This window comes from Lynx rufus, unplaced genomic scaffold, assembly GCF_022079265.1.
Source record: "Lynx rufus isolate CCGP_SWC_20201006 ecotype Redwood Valley unplaced genomic scaffold, mLynRuf1.p SCAF_4, whole genome shotgun sequence".
NCBI classification, from domain to species: Eukaryota; Metazoa; Chordata; class Mammalia; order Carnivora; family Felidae; genus Lynx; species Lynx rufus.
In genome coordinates this window covers 43210736-43229993 of record NW_025814856.1, presented here as the reverse complement: position 1 = coordinate 43229993, position 19258 = coordinate 43210736, and the positions used below count along the sequence as shown (strand labels likewise).

Genomic DNA, 19258 nt, shown 5'->3' with positions numbered 1-19258 from the left:
CATTACATATAGGAAAAGATTCACAAATTAGACAATATGGAATTTAAAATTTTCTGTTTATCAAAAGACATAACTAAGAGAGTAAAAACTGAAGTTGTATAGTAGAAGAAGCAGTTTCCTATATATAAGCAGCAAAGTGCTCAGATCTAGAATCAGTCACTAAGAAAAAGAAAAACAACTCTAAAAAAATGGAAAATGGTTTAAATTTTGTTTTGAGATTTTATTTTTGAATAATCTCTATACCCAACATGGGGCTCAAACTTACAGCCCCGACTGGGGTCAAGAGTTGCATGCTCTACTGACTGAGACAGCCAGGTACCCCTAAAAAATGATTTAGATTTTTTAAGCTGGGTGTCAGGGCAAAGGGGGAGTTGCAGGTAGCCAATACACATATAAAAAGGTGCTCTGGGTGCTTGGGTGGCTCAGTCGGTTAAGCATCTGACCCAGTTTCACCTCAGGTCATGATCTCATGGTTTGTGGGTTTGAGCCCTGCATCAGGCTCCAAGCTGAAAGTGTGGAGCCTGCTTGGGATTGTCTCTCTCTCCCTCCCTCTCTTTGCTCCTCCCCGACTCGGTCACATATGCGGGCACGTGCTCTCTCTCTCTCTCAAAAATAAACTTAAAATATGGGGCGCCTGGGTGGCTCAGTTGGTTAAGCGTCCGACTTTGTCCCAGGTCATGATCTGACAGTTCATGAGTTTGAGCCCCACATCAGGCTCTGTGCAGATGGCTCAGAGCCTGGAGCCTGCTTTGGATTCTGTGTCTGCCTCTCTCTCTGCCCCTCCCCCATTCATGCTCTGTCTCTCTCTCTCTCTCTCTGGCCTTCAAAAATAAGCATTAAAAAAATAAAAAAATAAAAAATATAATTAAAAGGTGCTCAGTGTCATTAGTTATCTGAAAAATAAATTAAACCAAAATAAGATACACTTAACATATGTTCTCCAAATGCTAAAATTTAAAAAAGAGTGGCAAATAAATAAATCCAAAATGGATGAAAGACCTAAATGTGAGATAGAAAATCATCAAAATCCTAGAAGAGAACAAAGAGAGCAACCTCTTTGACCTGAGCTGGAGCAGCTTCTTACTAGAGATATCTCCTGAGGCAAAGGAAACAAAAGAAAAATGAACTACTGAGACTTCATCAAGATAAAAATCTTCTGCACAGCAAAGAAAACAATCAAAACTAAAGGTAATCTTTGGAATAGGAAATGATACTTGCAAATAACACATCCGATAAAGGGTTAGTATCCAAAATCTATAAAGAATTTATCAGGGCACCTATTGGGGGAGGGGGTGCTTAGTTGGTTGAGTGTCTGACTCTTGATTTAGGCTCAGGTCATGATTCCAAGGTGGTAGGACAGAGCCTTACGTCAGGCTCTGTGTTGAACATGGTGCCTGTGTAAGATTCTGTCTGTTACTCCTCTGCCCCTCTCTCTAGACTTCTCTCTCGCGCGCGCTCTCATTCTAAATAAATAAATAAATAAATAAATAAATAAATAAATAAAAGTAACTTATCAAACTCAAAACCCAAAAACCAAATAATTCAGTTAAGAAATGGGCAGAAGATATGAACAGACATTTTTCCAAAGAAGACATACCAATTGCTAACACACATGAAAAGATGCTCAACATCACCCATCATCAGGGAAATACAGAGCAAAACCACAATGAGATACCACCTCACACCTGTCAGAATGGCTAAAATTAACAAAGGAAACAACAGATGTTGGTGAGGATGCAGAGAAAGGCAAAACCTTTTACACTGTTGCTGGGAATGCAAACTGGTGCAGCCAGTCTTGAAAACAGTATGGAGCTTCCTCAACAAGTTAAAAATAGAACTACCCTATGACCCAGCAATTGCACTACTAGGTATTTACCCAAATGAAACAAAAATACTAATTTGAAGGGGCATATACATACTGATGTTTATAACAGCATTGTCTGCAATAGCCAAATTATGGGAAGAGCCCAAATGCCCATTGAATGATGAACTGATAAAGAAGATATGGTATATAATATCACTCAGCCATCAAAAAGAATGGAAACTTACCATTTGCAAAGACATGAATGGAGCTAGTGTATTATATTAAGTGAAATAAGTCAGAGAAACACAAACACCATATGATTTCACTCATATATGGAATTTAAGGAACAAAATTGAGGTGCCTGGGTGGCTTAGTCGGTTAAGAGTCGACCCTTGATTTTTGCTCAGGTCATGATCTCATGGTTCATGGGTTCAAGGCCCACACCCGGCTCTGTCCTTACAGTGCAGAGCCTAATTGGAATTCTCTGTCTCCCTCTCACCCTGACCCTTCCCCACTCTCTCTCAAAAATAAATAAACATTAAAAAAAAAGGAACAAAAGAGATGAACATGGGGAAGGGGGAGAAAAGAAAGGGAGGCAAACCATAAGAGACTCTTATTCAATATAGAGAACAAACTGAGGGTTGCTGGAGGAGAGGTGGGCAGTAGATGGGCTAAATGGGTGATGGGCATTAAGGAAGGCACTTGTCAGGAGCACTGGGTGTTATATGTAAGCAATGAATCACTAAATTCTACTCCTGAAACCAACATTACACTACATGTTAACTAACTGGAATTTAAATAAAACTTAAAATAATAACAATGAAAAAAGACTGGCAATGGTTAGTGTTGTCAAGGAACCATTGTTGGTAAGAGGCTAAATTAATAAAATCACTATGGACAACAGTTGGTATTATCTTTTACAGTTGTACATATGCATACCCAAATGCCCTGTAATTCTACTCTATTTATTTACAACAGTGAAATGTATTCACAAATGTACCAAAAGATATATATATATATATATATATACACACATACATATATATACGTATATTATATGTATATATGTATACATATATGTATGTATATGTGTATGTATGTATATATATGAATATTCATAAATAATTATTCACCTTTGCCTCTTGAAAAAAACCCAGAGTTCCCTTAACAGCAGATGTCATTCATAAACTGTAGTATATTTATACCGTAAAATATTATATAGCAATGGAAACGAATGAACAGTGACTACCTACAGTGTGGATGAATCTCACAAGTATTATTGGCTACAAAGCCAACAATGAATATGTGTTGTGTGGTTTTATACATATGAAATTCAAAAAGCTAATATTTAATTATAAACTGACAAGCAAGGTATTGGAGAGGAAGGAGGAAGTAGCAACTGAAAGAGTATGAAGGGGAGGGCATTCTGGGGTGTTGGTAATATTCTGGATTAATCATGCTTTATTGAGCTGTTTCTGTGTTTTACAGTTTTCTATATGGGTCAAACCTTTTGGAAAATATAGCATATAAATTAATACCTTAAAATATGATAAACATTTCCAGATGTTGGCAGCAAAACCTCTTTACATTTCTATTTACTTTTTAATCTTATTTTGTCTATTTTTAAGTTTGTTTATTTATTTTGAGAGAGAGAGTAGGGGAGGAGCAGAGAGAAAGGGAAAGAATCCCAAGCAAGCTTCATGCTTCAGCTTGGACCCCAATGCAGGGCTTAATCTCATAAATCTCAAGATCGTGGCCTGAGCCAAAATCAGGAGTTTAACGCTCAACTGAGCCCCACAGGTCCCCCTGTATTTCTAAATACTTGATTCTAATTTGCTATTTGGTAACATTGGGCATATATTAACAATAAATCTGAGATAATATTTCCTCCGATTCTTTAACACAAAAATTTTGCTAAAATTCCCAGTTGTTTTATAAATCTCAGAAGCAAAATCTCAATGATGCATGCTCATAACTTCCTCAAAACCATTTGTCAAACAGCAAGGGAATAACAAATAATCATTTTACCTTTTGGTTTCTCTCTTAGTTTTATAAATCAGAAACTCTCAGTTTTGATAGGATGAATAACTTAATTTTTAACATTTCCTCTCCCGCCCCAACTCAGTCTGTGCAGCTTAAATGTGCAATTTTATTTAAATGGACCAAAAAGACTAGGTCCCACTGAATATAAGTAGAGGTGGGAGGTGAGAGGAGGCCTGAATTTTGAGAGTATCATTTCTGATAAGGTACATAAATAGACGTCCAGCAGTGATAGTGAAGGAAAAAATGAGGCTAAAACATTGGATAACCTGCTTCCCTGTTGATTTTAAAAATAAATATAATAGTGACTTGCTGTAATTCAACCATGTGACTGTTCCAATTCCCCTTAAGATAGGCATTGCCTTTAAAAGCAAAGACAAAGCTTACCCCTTAATATTATCAATTGGTGGTTACTAGTATATTAAGACAAATTTAGAATATTAATTTCATTGAAACACTGTTTAGTACTATTTCCCAGATGATAATGAAAACCCAGTAGTGAAGTATCAACTTTCTTTCAAGAAATTACAGAAAAATATGGATGTCCCCATTTTGTTTAGCTAATTCTTTTCCAATGTACCAAAAAAGGTTAAAAGCCAACTAGTATTTTCATTTGTAATTAGATATGCATTACCCACTTAACACATACTTCACAATTATCAGAGACTTTAAATGTTCCAAATGTGTTTCTAAGTGTTATTTAGATTTTTTTCCCTGGGTCTTAATTTATTTTTAAGATATAAATGTACTTTATCACCATATTATCAGGATCATGTATAACTGTTTTTGCATTTCTTATATATGAAAAAAAATCTGAAGGCATTCTAAACTGATAAAAGACCTCTATATTATGGCTTTTACATGGATACTTTTCCTGTTGTGCTGTGACTATGGTTTTTATTCATTTGAATTCTGTTTTACTTTCTCCATCTATAAATCAACATATTTAAAAACTATTTTGAGATGGTGACATGAGAAATTCTGGTCTGCTGTTGGTTGGGTGATCTTGGGCAAGTAACAGAGTTCCCCAACTTGAATTTTTCCAACTATAAAATATGGTTTAGAATAGCTTACCGGTATAGACTAAAGATGAATGGCATTGCAGATATAAAATTCTTTGCATTCTTCAGGAAAACAATGATGATGAGTTTAAATGCCTATTTTTGTAGCTCTTTAAAATGAATTATTATTGCATTTTAACCTGGAACCCTCTAAAATAATTCCTGTGATACAGAGCAAGAATTCTTTAACCCCATGTTATAAGAGTGAAAACTGGGTTTGGAGCACCCCTAAATATGTGTATTATAGTTTTAATAATATCAGTAACACCATTAATGTATCAGACTAATATTTATATAAGAAAAGTACGGGGGTGGTTCAGCTGGTTAAGTGTCCGACTTCAGCTCAGGTCACGATCTCACGTTCTGTGAGTTCGAGCCCCGCGTCGGGCTCTGTGCTGACAGCTCAGAGCCTGAAGACTGCTTCAGATTCTGTGTCTCCAAAATCTCTCTGCCCCTCCCCTGCTCATGCTCTCTCTCTGTCTCAAAAATAAATAAAAACATTAAAAAAAATTAAAAAAAGAATGTGGCATTTTCAAACTATGATTTGTAAACAACTTCAAAATCCTTAACTACGTTCAAAATATTTCCATTATTCTGAGGATAAATACTGATGTCCCAGCCTTGGTCTATTATATTATAGTTGCATAGCCAGGTCTCTGCCGAGCAGTCCATTAACACCTCACAGTCACCCTTACCCTCTGCTCAACGTGTAATCAGTATTGTCCTGATATCAATTCTGTATGAAATGCGTAATATTAACACCCCATTTTATGCATGAATGAACACTTGTGCACAATGTCACAGTGAGTGGAGAATATACTCCAAACACAGTCATTTTGCCTCTGGTGCCTCTGCCTAAAAGCATCACACCATGATGGGTTTTTGTGTGCTTCTTTGGCATTTCATAGTATCACTCAATCATTCCACTTTGTACAGACTGGGTTTGGATATAAAGGGACTCCAAAATTTGGAAGTACCTGCCTTCAAATTATTTTGCAGACTCTTCCTAGAAAACTAGTCATTTCATGAACTTGGCCTTTCATGCCTGGTCTTTTGTCAATCTCCTCAGATTTTCTCTGGTATTTGAGCTTGTTCACATATCTGCTTTTCTCCTTGTTATCCTTTCCTTTTTTTTTCTTTTTTTAAGTTTATTTATTTATTTTGAGAGAGAGAGAGAGAGAGAGAGAGAGAGAGAGAAAGAGAGAGAGAGAGAGAGAGGACAAGCAAGAGAGGGACAGAGAGGGGTACAGAGGATCAGAAGTGGGCTCTATGCTGACAGCAGAGCAGGGCTCAAACTCAAAAGCCATGAGGTCATGACCTGAGATGAAGTCAGGTGCTTAATTGCCTGAGCCACCCAGGTGCCCCTGCTCTCCTTTGGCTCTGAATGTTCTTTCACTCACCTGTGTTTGGAAAACAAACTAGTATTTCAAGGCTTAATTCAAGCCCCCATTCCCTTTGGAATACTTCTATTGCCCTCTCTCCAATCCAGGCAAACCTTATGATTCCCCACTCTGGGCTCCATTGTAGGTTAGGTCTACTTCTCTCACTTCACCTGATACTTTTTTTAAGGAGGTGTGATAGGTGGTAGGAATGTGGATTCTACATTCTGATTGCATGGATTTAAAAACGGACTCTGCCACTTATTGGTTGTGTGATATAGTGTGGGTTAGTTAATCCTTCTATGCCTCAATTTGCTCATCTGAAAATTACCTCATAGGGTGATTGTCAGGTTCACTGGAATCAATTTACTTAAAGAGTTTAAAATAATGCCTGCTGTCTAATATGTACTATATAGATGTTAGCAATTTCTTTCTTTCCTGTTTTTTTTAAGGTTTCACCTGTCTGCTCTGTGAAGACAGGGAGTAGCTATTTCTTATCTATCATTTAATCTTTCAGCCCAAGCACAGAGCTAGATTCATATAAATAAGGTGTTTTCTGGGTGGTTGGCTTGAATAAATCAATGGTCAGTTAGGAGATTCTAGTCCAGCTACTTTTTCCTCTGCAATAATGGGACAATCTTATTTGAAAGGGTATCTGTGATTAAATATTAAACAATGCATAACCAAAAAGTCCTATTCATGAGTAACTCTTATCCCAAATGTTTATCTATTCATTGGTAGAGTTGCATTATTACAAGAATCTCAAAAAAATATATATATAGCTCAGTGAAATCACAGGTTTCTTTTAAAACACCTATCTTTTTTTCTCAAGGTTGACATTTTGAAGAGCAATGACAGATGCAATGTTCTCTCACACAAGTACAGAGTAATTCATTAACATACATATGAAAGGAAGAAGTCTACATTCAACCTTTACCACCAAAGTCCTTGAGAAATAAAAGAAATTCAAAGCAGCTACAAGTGTAGCTTGTAAAAAGTCAAACTGGTTTTATCATTCAAGAACACCAGGTTGGTAGCAGGAGCTTTTGGTAAATAGACACCTGCAGAATTTGCTTTAGGGTTGAGGTTGGAGGGAAAAAGGAAGAGCTTAAAATAAAAAATCTACCTGAGAATTTGGAATGACAGAATCTTATGTGGAAGAAGTGAAGGGGTCTGTTTTTGTAATCAAGTAATTCAAAACATACCTTTAATAAGTCTTGTCTTGGTCACAGAGCTGGTTAAGGACAGATTTGATTTGATTTGGAAAGACATTTCATGATAGATAGCTTTGTATACATGGACCACATTTAAGCATGGTTTCATGGTGGGATGAATCAGGATGAGGCAAAATGTTATGGGCTGAGTCTAAAATAAACTCTGAGGGTGTTTTTGAATTGCTGAACATCCAGATAAAAGTTACAAACAAAAGCCATCAATTATCTAGAGGTATGTACCTACAGAGTCTTTCCCAGGGACAGGTTAGGTTCTGAAAGGCTGTTCATAGTTCATTTGTTCTGAAGGTCAAAGGGACACTATACAATTGACTGCCAACCTGTAGGGAGCAGAGTTATTGATACAATTTTGTTTTGATGTGTATCTTTGTTCTTACTATAGAAATTCACATGAGTAGGGCTTCTGGACCTAACTTTTCTATCAATAAGTAGATCAAATACCTTATATTAAATGTCTTAAATGTCTTACTTTGGGTTCCTTAGAAGCAGAGCCTAGGCAGACATTCAAGTCTGTATGATTTAGTGAGAGAACACTCCCAGGATAAAGGGAGGGAGGGAAGCAGGAAAGCTCCGGGGAAGGAGCTAAACAAGATGGGGTTCTCAGCTGTTGTCCAGCGTTAGCCTGATCCCCTGGGGAGTCTGGGGCATAAGTGGTAAAAGAGGTGCAGCTGTGGTCGCTAAAAGCTGGAGATGGGCACACTGTCCATTTACAGGGATCTGGACAGGGTATCAACAGCATCTGTCACCAGGATTATTGTGAAGTTTACTATCTTGAAGATACGGCTTAATATTTTCACAAGTACTATGCCAAGAGCAAATTAAATTTAAAAAGCACACATATTTTGTGTGGGCAGTGTTGGGGAAGGACTGACTACTATAAGATGAGAGGCATGAGTTTTAGAGTCTCTACTTTTATACTCAAGTTTCACCTGGTTCTCTAACAATGTACCTTTAAAAAAGCACCAATCTCTGTGAGGCTCAGGCCCTTAATCTGTGAAATAGGAACAACAATAGCATCTATCTCCTATGGTGGTTGCTGGGCTCAAGAAAGGTAACATATATATGTCAAAGCACCTAAAAGTCTTGAAAACAAGAGATGAAGAAACTCGTCTGGAGAAAGTGTAAAATGTAAATTAGAAGACCTTTCTATGAGTAACTGTAGCAGTTTGAAATATGTAAATGTTTGACCAAATTGAGGGAGGCAGTAAAAAATAACAAGAAGAATTAGAGCTTTCATTTCACAAATGCCTTTAAAGGATGGGGACTTTGCAATTATCTCCAGTAATCCAGGTCATTGTTCTATGGATAATGCTATAATTCCATTGAATAAATTTCTTAACAGAGGCTTACTATTGTTTAGAGGTGGCCTGATTTTACCAGTAGACATTTGACAATGATAGAATTTGAACTCAGATCTGTCTGTATCGAAAATCTTACCATTCCACTACCATTGTTATCCTACATATCAAAAGCCTTTTCTACCAACATGGGCACTGTTGGGAATTTATGAAGGTGGTGGTGAGGAATTCAAATTTAATCGAAGACACAGGTCTTGTACTTTAGGAACTTTCCATTAGGCTGGAGACTAGCATTTAGACTAGTTTCTCTGTACAAAGAACCAAAACAGATACTTAATAAAGAAACCTTACTCTTTTCTTTTCTTTTAAGAATTATGATGAAGGAAAAAAAAAATCCAACTCTATTCCACTGAATTCTGATGATACTATTTAAAAAAAAACATAACATAAAATTTACCATTTTAACCATTTAAAGTGCACAATTTAGTGGAATTGGATAAATTCAGATTGTGTAATCATTACTACCATTCACCTCCAGAACTTTATCATTATCCCAAACTGGAACTCTGTATTAATTAAAGTTAACTCCCGAATCTTCCTTCCACCCAGTCCCTGGGAGTCACCACTCTGCCCTCTGTCTCTATGAATTTTCCCTTCTAGTTACCTCAGATATATTAAATCATACAATATTTGTCCTGTTGTGTCTGGCTTACTTCACTTAGCAGGATTTTTTCAAGGCTACACATGTTGTATCAGAATTTTATTCCATTTTTAAAGTAGGATAATATTCTATTCTACACGTACACACACACACACACACACACACACACACACACACACACACTACATTCAGGTTATTTCCACCTTTTAGCTACTCAGAATAATGCTGCTATAAGCATGGGTATATAAATATCTGTTCAAGTACTGCCTGCTTTTAAGTCTCTGAGGTAAATGCATAGAAATGGAATTTCTGTGTCATGTGGTAATTCCATTAATTTTCTTCATGAACCGCTAGACTGTCTTTCAGTGACTCTACCAGTTTACATTCCTATCAACAACGCACAAATGTTCCAATTCTTCCACATCCTTGCAAACATTTGTTATTTTCTGTTTGTGTGTGTGTGTTTTACTAATAGCCATCCTAATGGGTATGAAGCAGTATCTTACTATAGTTCTGATTTACATTTTCATAATGGTTAGTGATGTTGAGCGTGTTTTCATAGGAAAACTTATTCTTGATTAGATATGTCCCTTCTATCATTTTCTCTCTTGTTTTTTTTTCAAAATAGCCACAAGCCTTTGTTCATATTCCACCTATCTCCATAAACTTTTGCATTATCTATTTATGCATATATAACACATTCAAATACATTTAGCAATGCATGTGTGTATATACATGAGTGTCTGTGTATATATAACCACATGCATATATGTATGTGTATATATACCTATATAATGCTTATATCTATCTATATCTATATTTATATCTGTATCTATATCATCTGTATCTATGACTAAATACACACACACACACACACACACACACACACACACACACACATTCAGAAATAAGACTACCCCCAAAATGGCCAACCTAAAAGGAAATGGGTATGAAGCAAGGGATCTTTGGAACACAAGACTTGCAATGGCAGATAGACTCAATTCTTAATTCATGTATCTGTTGATGACTACATTGGTTCTGCAAGGTAGGCTTTGAACATATATTTTATTAGTAAAATTTCAAAACAATTACTCTTTCAAAGTAACAGAATATACCTTTCCATGAGCACCCAAGAGACTAATTGCTAACTCTTTGGCCCCTGATATATCCTGTGAGGCAGGCGTGGGTAGAAGTGGGGTGGGGGAGGAGGTGTAAAGAGAAAAATTCTAGGCTTCTATTTCATCCATATCAACAAATATAATTAGTTTCAATCAAGGCTATCCCTGGATCCAATATGAAACATTTCAGTCCCCGGAAACCCTACGTATAAAGGATATAAGAAGCCATATGTCTATTGTTCATCTGCTAATGTCCTCAAATGTCACCAAGGTAATTACTTGGATGACATTTATGTGATGCAGCTGGACATTGTTACAGTTAATATAAAGTCTGCCTTTGGCAACCACTTTATTTCCACCTACATCTAACTGTGGGTGTATGATCACATTTCCTGGGAGAATATCCACCTCCCCCAAAAGACATCTCTGTCCTCAGCTTTTTCTTCCTGTGCTCTGCACACTAATATATAATGAAAAAGAAGAAGGGAAAAAAAGAAAGAAAGAAAAACAGTAATGTGTCATATATATATTTCTTAAAATTTATATCTGAAACTTTTAGAGATATTTCTCAACATAATTTATCAAATATAATAACAGTTATTTTCTTCCTTTTTTTGAAGAAGATTTTGACTATCCCTAGGAGTATGGATTCATTAAATGCACGCTGTCAAAACTTTTTACCTCCATAAATAATCACCCTCAAAGAACAGATGATTGGCAAAGCTAATATTTTAATATGAACAAAAATATTGTATTAAACAAACACAGGGATTAAATTTCCCCCCACAAACTCACATGCAAACTGGAGCTTCGCCTTCCGACTCAGTATTGTCCCCAGAGTGTTGGTGGCCAGGCACTGGTACATGCCAATATCTTGATCTGTGCGGGGACTACTGATTGCCAAATTGCCTTCATCCAACCTGTAGTGATAACTCATGGTAAAATCAATATCTGTGCCATTTTGCTTCCACCTTCAAGGGAAAAAAATCAAATTATGTTAGAATATACAGAGTTGACCATTCCTTGTATTAAACAACAGGCAGCTGTACTACTAAGACCATGTATGTACGGATGTATATATTTACGTATTTATTTATTTGCTAGTACCATTTAAATCAGCAACAACAAACATGGTTACATGTGAAGACAATCCTTCAGTTTCACCAAAGATGACTGTATTTAGGAACTCAGTGATATCAACAACTACGTTATTTGAAAGATCTTCCACTCTTGATGAATCACAAACATTCACCCAGATGTGTACAAGAAGGCAACATAACTCTTGAAATGAGAAATAAAACTGAGACATTCAGTCAATAATACTGGCCATTCTATTCCTTTAGTGACTTTTCAAATAACATATACTATACCTGAACACCCACAACCGATACTGCAAAATTGGACGTTGAAAATGATTTAGAGATAGAAATCCGAGAAGCGTATATTACAAATGGTATAAAGAAAGCCAGTAAAGATTTTACAATGCCAATTTGAGGCTGATAATAAAACAATAATAACCCACCTACTTTGGAACATGATTGTCTCTGTGAGTCTCTTACTTGGAAAATTAACCATGCAGAATATATTTCAACAGTACTTACAAATGCCAAACTAAAATTATTCTTTAATAAAACAAATGCAGTTTGAGAGATTTTATTTTAGGCAGAAAATAGTCTCTTGACTTACCTATTAGTCAACTATAGGTACATGAATTAAGTAGCAGAAGGGCCTTACAGTTATATTTATTTTCAAAGAATGATAAGATGTTTTAGAAATTCCACTTGGTCATTTTAAGATGAATGAATACCCAGTAATTATCTTTAATCAAACCCAGTTCCTCCATGTTTCACCCCCTTTCTTCAAAATATCCAAACATTTTGAAGTATAAGTGTTGCATATTTAGTTAGATATATTCCTAGCTGTGTGTAGTCATAGAAATCATTTAGGAAGAAAGACACTTAAAAATATTGAATTAAGACAATCAGTCTTTTAGAAAAACAAATGAATGGCTTTTTCTAATGGAACATAGCCAATGTCCAAACCATGTACTTTCAGGATTTATGCCAGCTTTGCTATTATTTTCCCTTTCATGCTAAGATCGTATTAAAAATATGTTGAAGAGGGTGGATAACTGTAAGAAAGAAATTACATTTTATAATGTTATTCTAAGTGTCATTGACTTTTTTAGGAGCATCTTGAAATATCCAATGTAGAGACTATGGTAAATGTCTACTGTAGTATGAAAGAAATACAGACATAGGTAATCCTCTACCCTATTCAAACAGGTAAGTGATTGATCAAATATAAAATCAATCAGAGGTTTTTGATAAACTCTGCCACTTTAAAATTATTTAGCCAATTCTTGTGTACCTCAAGTTCTTTTTAACAAAAAGAAGTTGAAAGAAAACAGCCAAAAACAGTACACTTTCTGTCAAATCTTTTTTCTAGAGAAATTTGTACAGTTTTTTGTTCTCAATATTAAAAATCAAATATAGAAACATTTTCTGTCTTTAGGCCTTTCTCAAGATTCCAATATTCTCCTTACCAGCTTTATAATACTGTCTTTCACAATTTGCTTACAGGGCATGATCTTTGGACCTCTATGTTCCCTTTCATTTTCAAAGCAAAGGATATACCACACTTAGTTTGCCAGCTCTCTTTAATGTTGGAATCAATCGCTGAAATAACTGCTGTCATCATTACATGCTCCTAATTAAGCTCAGTAATTGTTTTTCAACACAAATTCAAAGTTGTTGGCTTAGCTGCAGCAAATGAATTTTTCACAGTATCCCCATAATCATTCTAATCACTGTGGTACAATGATTATTAAACTGTGCATATAGATCAGGGGTTCACCTCTTGGTGTGGGCTTTGTCCTAATTAATATGTTTAAATCAATGGATAAATAGTATTAATGATTTCCAGTGATTGTCATAAACACATTACTGATAGGAATGCAGACCCAGGAGAATTTTCCTATAATGCAAAGTAGGAAATTTGCTTTAAATGACTATTTTAAGCATCTGCATTAATATCATATTAATTCCAGGAAACATAATGAATTTGAACTAAAATCTTGACCTTTTTCTGGGGAACATCCTTTAATATTAAGTAATTAAGCCCTGTATCAAGAATATAATGGCTGGGGGGGTATGTTTATTGTCCTTAGATAATATACGTATGTGCGTATGTGTTTCAGAACTGGACCTTGCTACATTAAGTGTTTGTTAAAGTGCTTATTTCCGAGCCCATCCCTAAATTTCTGAAGGAGAGAACTCCAAAATCTAAAATTGTAACAGTCTCTCTGGGTGATTGTAATGTGTACTAAATTTGATTCCATTGACCTTGGCCTATACCAACAGTCCTAGGCCTAGCTTTGACATTCCCTTCCTGTGTATCCCTGGATGAGTCATCTAATTTTTCCAGAAGTCATATCCATTAATCATAAAATCTGCACAATTATATATATCCTGCTTTATCCCATGGGATAAAGAAGGCATCTTATTAAGAAGATGACGTGAGAAAATGAAAAGAAAGAAGGCAGAAGGACAACTTCTATGATTTTTATTCAAAGACACCTTGCGCCTGGGTGGCTCAGCTGGTTAAGTGTCTGACTTTGCTCAGGTCATGATCTCACTGTTCCTGCGTTGAAGCCCCACAGTGGGCTCTGTGTTGACAGCTCAGAACCTGGAGCCTGCTTCAGATTCTTTGTGTCCCTCTCTCTGCTCCTCACCCACTCACACTCTGTCTCTGTTTATTTCTCAAAAATAAATAAACATTAAAAAATTAAAAAAAAAAAGACACCTAGACCTCAGACTTAAGACCTCATGACTAGAGCAGAGTAGACTAAGTTAAAAAAATCTCCTCTGGTGATCCGGTCAAGAGGAGATCTGCCAGAAATCCTCTATGACATTTGCAGATGTACTTCTGATATAGTTTATTCTGTGTACAAATCATTTACATAGGTGTTGCTTCACTTTCCCAAATAAAATATATATTCTGAGCTAGAAGTAAACTCATGGCTATCCGATTATCTAAGACTTTTATTTAAAAGAAATACTACCCAAGTACCAACTTTATGTAATCCATTTTCCTTCCCTTTGCAAAGCTTCCTGGCTAGACTTTAATTCTCATGTGTTACTTGGCCCTTAAAAAAATTTAGAGTTATCCTTTCCATGGGAAAGTTTTGTTCAAACTTACCTAAATTTCTATATCTTCATGCTTGCACTGAAACCTTGTTTGTGAAGGTGTTTACTGCACTGGAAGTGACTAGAAGACAAGTTTCTTTTAAAATGTTTCCAAAGTTATGCTTTATATATAACTTATTTTCTGCTATGAGATTCTTTTCCCTAAAAGGAAATTACTAAAAGAAGTTACTAAAATCAACCACACCCTCACTTTATGGATAAGGAGGAAGTTAATGCCAGGAGAGAGAAATGATTATTCCAAGGTCACACAATGAATAAATATCAGAACTGTGACTAGAAATGATCATTCCTTGCTTTAATCAATAGCTCTTTCCTGTGGCTTCACGGTATATCCAAATAATGTCAAATAATGTTAGAATCTGTATCATAAAGGTTTTCCTTCTATTATACACACACACACACACACACATACAATCTAAGGTTATGAGTGAGTCTTTTTAATAAAATTTAAGTTAGAAAGGGTCATATTAAAACTAAAACTTTACATTTTGTTGCTAATGTGCATTATCTGAAATATCTCTGCCCTTTGCTTTATTATCATGGAAATTGGGTCTGAGTCTGCCATTTTCACATTAAAAACAAGTTCTTTTTTCACTCTCTTTCCAAAGCCTCTTGTCTATGAGTATTTTATGCTATGATATTACAGATGAGCTAAACCATGTTAAGGGGATTTGAAATAATAAGCTAAATTACCTGTCTTTAGCCTACTAATTCACACATATCTTAGAAACAGAAGCCTTTAGCAACAGTGAAATTTGTAGTCTCTTCATTCAGAGTATTTCTTCATAGGTAAAAACTAATGAGTAAATTGTCATGAGAACCACTATCTTATATCCTTCTGCCTGTAATAAGCCAGTAGATATTTTTAATTAAGTGCATAACTGATTGATAATTGTGGAAACAAATCTTTTCCTTTCCTTGCTTTTTCTGTTGTTTTTCTGTTTCTTTATTTCTTTTCTTTCTTTTCTTTCTTTCTTTCTTTCTTTCTTTCTTTCTTTCTCTGCTTTTTGCTACCTGTTTTTCTATTCTTTCCTTACCTGTCTCCTTCCATCTTTCCTTTCTTTTTCTTTTCTCATTTTTCCTTCCCTTTCCTTTCTTTCTCTTTTCTTTCCTTTTTCCCCTCAATTCTAACCACGACATGGAACTGCACGCCACCATTGTCAAGAAAAATTCTCCAAACTTTCACTATTTGCAGACGACATGATACTCTAAATAAAAACCTGAAAGTCTCTACCAAAAAAATTCTAAAACTAATACATGAATTCAGCAAAGTCGCAGGATATAAAATTAATGTACAGAAATCTGTTGTATTTCTATACACCAACAATGAAGCAGAAGAAAAAGAAATAAAACAATCAATCCCATTTACAAGTGCATCAAAAACTATACGATACCTAAGAATAAACCTAACCAAACAGGTAAAAAATCTACACTCTGAAACCTATAGAAAACTCATGAAAGAAACTGAAGAGGACACAACGGAATGGAAAAACATTCCACGATCATGGATTGGAAGAATAAATATTGTTAAAATGTCTACACTACACAAAGCACATTTAATGCAATCCCTATCAAAATACCACCAGCATTTTTCACAGAGCTAGAACAAATAATTCTCAATTTGTATGGAATCACAAAAAGACCCCAAACAGCCAGAGGAATCTTGAAAAAAAAGCAAAGCTGGAGGCATCACAATTCTAGACTTCAAGCTATATTACAAAGCTATAGTCATCAAGACAGTGTGGTACTGGCACAAAAATAGACACATAGATCAATAGAACACAATAGAAAACCCAGAAATGCACCCACAATTATATGGTCAACTAATATTTGACAAAGCAGGAAATAATATCCAATGGAAAAAAGATAATCTTTTCAACAAATGGTACTGGGGAAACAGGATAGATAGCAACATGTAGAAGAATGAAATTGGACCACTTTTTTACACTATACATAAAAATACACTCAAAATGGATGAAAGACCTAAATGTGAGATAAGAAACTATCAAAATCCTAGAGGTGAACATAGGCAGCAACCTTTTTGACCTAGGCTGGAGCAACTTCTTAGTAGACCTGTCACCGGAAGCAAGGAAACTAAAGCAAAAATGAACTTCTGGGACTTCATCAAGATAAAAAGCTTCTGCACAGTGAAGGAAATAATCAACAAAACTAAAAGGTAGTCTCTGAAATGGGAGAAGATATTTGCAAATGACATATCTAATAATAATAACTTTAGTATCCAAAATCTAGAAAGAACTTACCAAACGCAACACCCAAAAAACAAATAAGCTAGTTAAGAAATGGGGAGAAGACATGAACCGACATTTTTCCAAGGAAGACATACAGATAGGTAACAGGCACATGAAAAACTGCTCAAATCACTCATAAGAAGAGAAATACAAATCAAAACTATGATGAGATACCACCTCACTGTCAGAATGCCTAAAATTAACAACACAGGAAACAAGAGATGTTGGCAAGAATGCATAGAAAAGGGAACCCTCTTGCACTGTTGATGGGAATGCAAACTAGTGCAGCCACTCTAGAAAACAGTATGGAGCTACCTCAAAAAGTTAAAAATAGAGGGTGACTGGGTGGCTCAGTTGGTTAAGGGTCTGACTCTTGATTTTGGCTCAGGTCATGGTCTCAAGGTTCCTGAGTTCAAGCCCCACGTGGAGCTCTGCACTTACAGCATGAGACTTGCTTGGGATCCTCTCTCCCTCTTTCCCTACCTCTCCCCCTCACACACACACACACACACACACACACACACACACACTCTCTCTCTCTCTCTCTCTCTCTCTCTCTCTCTCTCTCTCTTCTAAATAAATAAATAAATAAATAAATAAATAGTTAAAAACATAACTACTACCCTATGACCCAGCAAGTGCATTACTAGGTATTTACCTAAAGGATACAAAAATACTGATTTGAAGGAGTACATGCACCCCACTGTTTATAGCAGCATTATCAAAAATAACCCAACTATGGAAAGAGCCCAAATGTCCATCAAAAAGAATGAACTCTTGCCTTTTGCAACAACATATATGAAGCTAGAATGTGTTATGCTAATAAGCAAAATAAATTAGAGAAAGACAGATACCACGATTTCACTCACACATGGAATTTAAGAAATAAAATACATGTACATATGGGAGGGAGAAAAAAAAGAGAGAGGGAAACAAAGCATAAGAGACTCAAAGAGCACAAACTGAGGACTGATGGATAGAGGTGCATGGGAGAAGCGTTAGATGGGTGATGGGTATTTAGGAGGGCATTTGTTATAATGAGCACTGAGTGTTATATGTAAGGAATGAATCACTGAATTGTACTCACACTAGTATTGCACTGTATGTTAACTAAATGGAATTTAAATAAAAATTTGAAAAGGAAAAAAAATCACTCTTCTAAGTCATCCTAATGAATAAGACAGAGATCTAACAATGGTTCCTGGGTTGGGAGTAGGGTAGTGGAAAGTGGCAACACTTGAGGATATGGAATATATATAGTAATTTTTTTTCATTTGAGCGGTGGGTATCCAGCTCTTTACCTTTGTAAAAATTCACTGAGCTGCATCCTTCAAATTAGGTAATTCTAAACACTTCATTGTGTGCATGTTTCACATCAAAGACAATAAATAAATAAATAAATAAATAAATAAATAAATAAATAAATAAACAAACAAACAGTGTGATGTCAGAAGTATGACTTTACCTATAACTGGGTGAAGGGTAACCAGTGGCAGCACAATTCAGGATGATTTCAGATTTTGATAAATCCAAAGGAGAAATAATGTCTTGTGGCTCCTGGGTAAAAACAGGACGGCTCAAAAGACCAGTACCTGAAAAAAGAGAAGAGTAACACCATATGAAAACATTTGATCCTGCTTTGAATGCAACTGTGTATTAGATATGAAGTCAATACACTTTTAACTTTTATTTTGAAACTATCTCAAAAACATAGAAAATCTTGCAAGAATAATACAAAGAAATATTTTTTCTGAACCCCTCTGGATCATTTCACAAACCAATTGCCCCAACACCCCTAAAAACTTCTATATTTCCTAAAAAGGACATTCTTTTACATAACTACAATAAAGCCATCAAAATAAAAAAAAATGAACATTGACTGAGTACTAGTATTTAATCCTCAGGCCCCACTTTAACATTTTCCTAGTAAAATCTTTCACAGCAAAAGTACCCAGTCGAGAGTTACAGATTTTATTTAATCGTTGTATATTTTCAGTCTCCTTCAGTGTGGAACCGTTCCCTACTCTTTCCTTGATTTTTCTGACTTTGACATTGCTGAAGATTACAAGGCTGTGATCTGGTCAAGTTTCACTCAGTTTGGGCTTGTCTGAGCAGTCAGCTACCAAGAACAGGGTAGGGGTCCTGGTAGGAGCTGTAGGTTGAGGGTGCATGTAATAAAAAGGGTCTATAAAGACTTTTAAAAACAAT

The 19258-nt window shown here is 35.6% G+C and overlaps 1 protein-coding gene across 1 annotated transcript in view; it reads right to left on the bottom strand.

Annotated features, from left to right (window-relative positions):
- The window catches only part of CNTN6 (contactin 6), a 180502-nt gene extending 161871 nt beyond the window's left edge, over positions 1–18631 (bottom strand). The window contains exons 1-2 of the mRNA XM_047096510.1: positions 18516–18631; positions 11389–11564 (exon numbers count right to left, since the gene is read on the bottom strand). Of these exons, the coding sequence (XP_046952466.1) occupies positions 11389–11530 (142 nt within the window). The 5' untranslated portion in view covers positions 11531–11564; positions 18516–18631. The remainder of the gene's footprint in view (positions 1–11388; positions 11565–18515) is intronic.
- Positions 18632–19258: the final 627 nt, after the last annotated feature.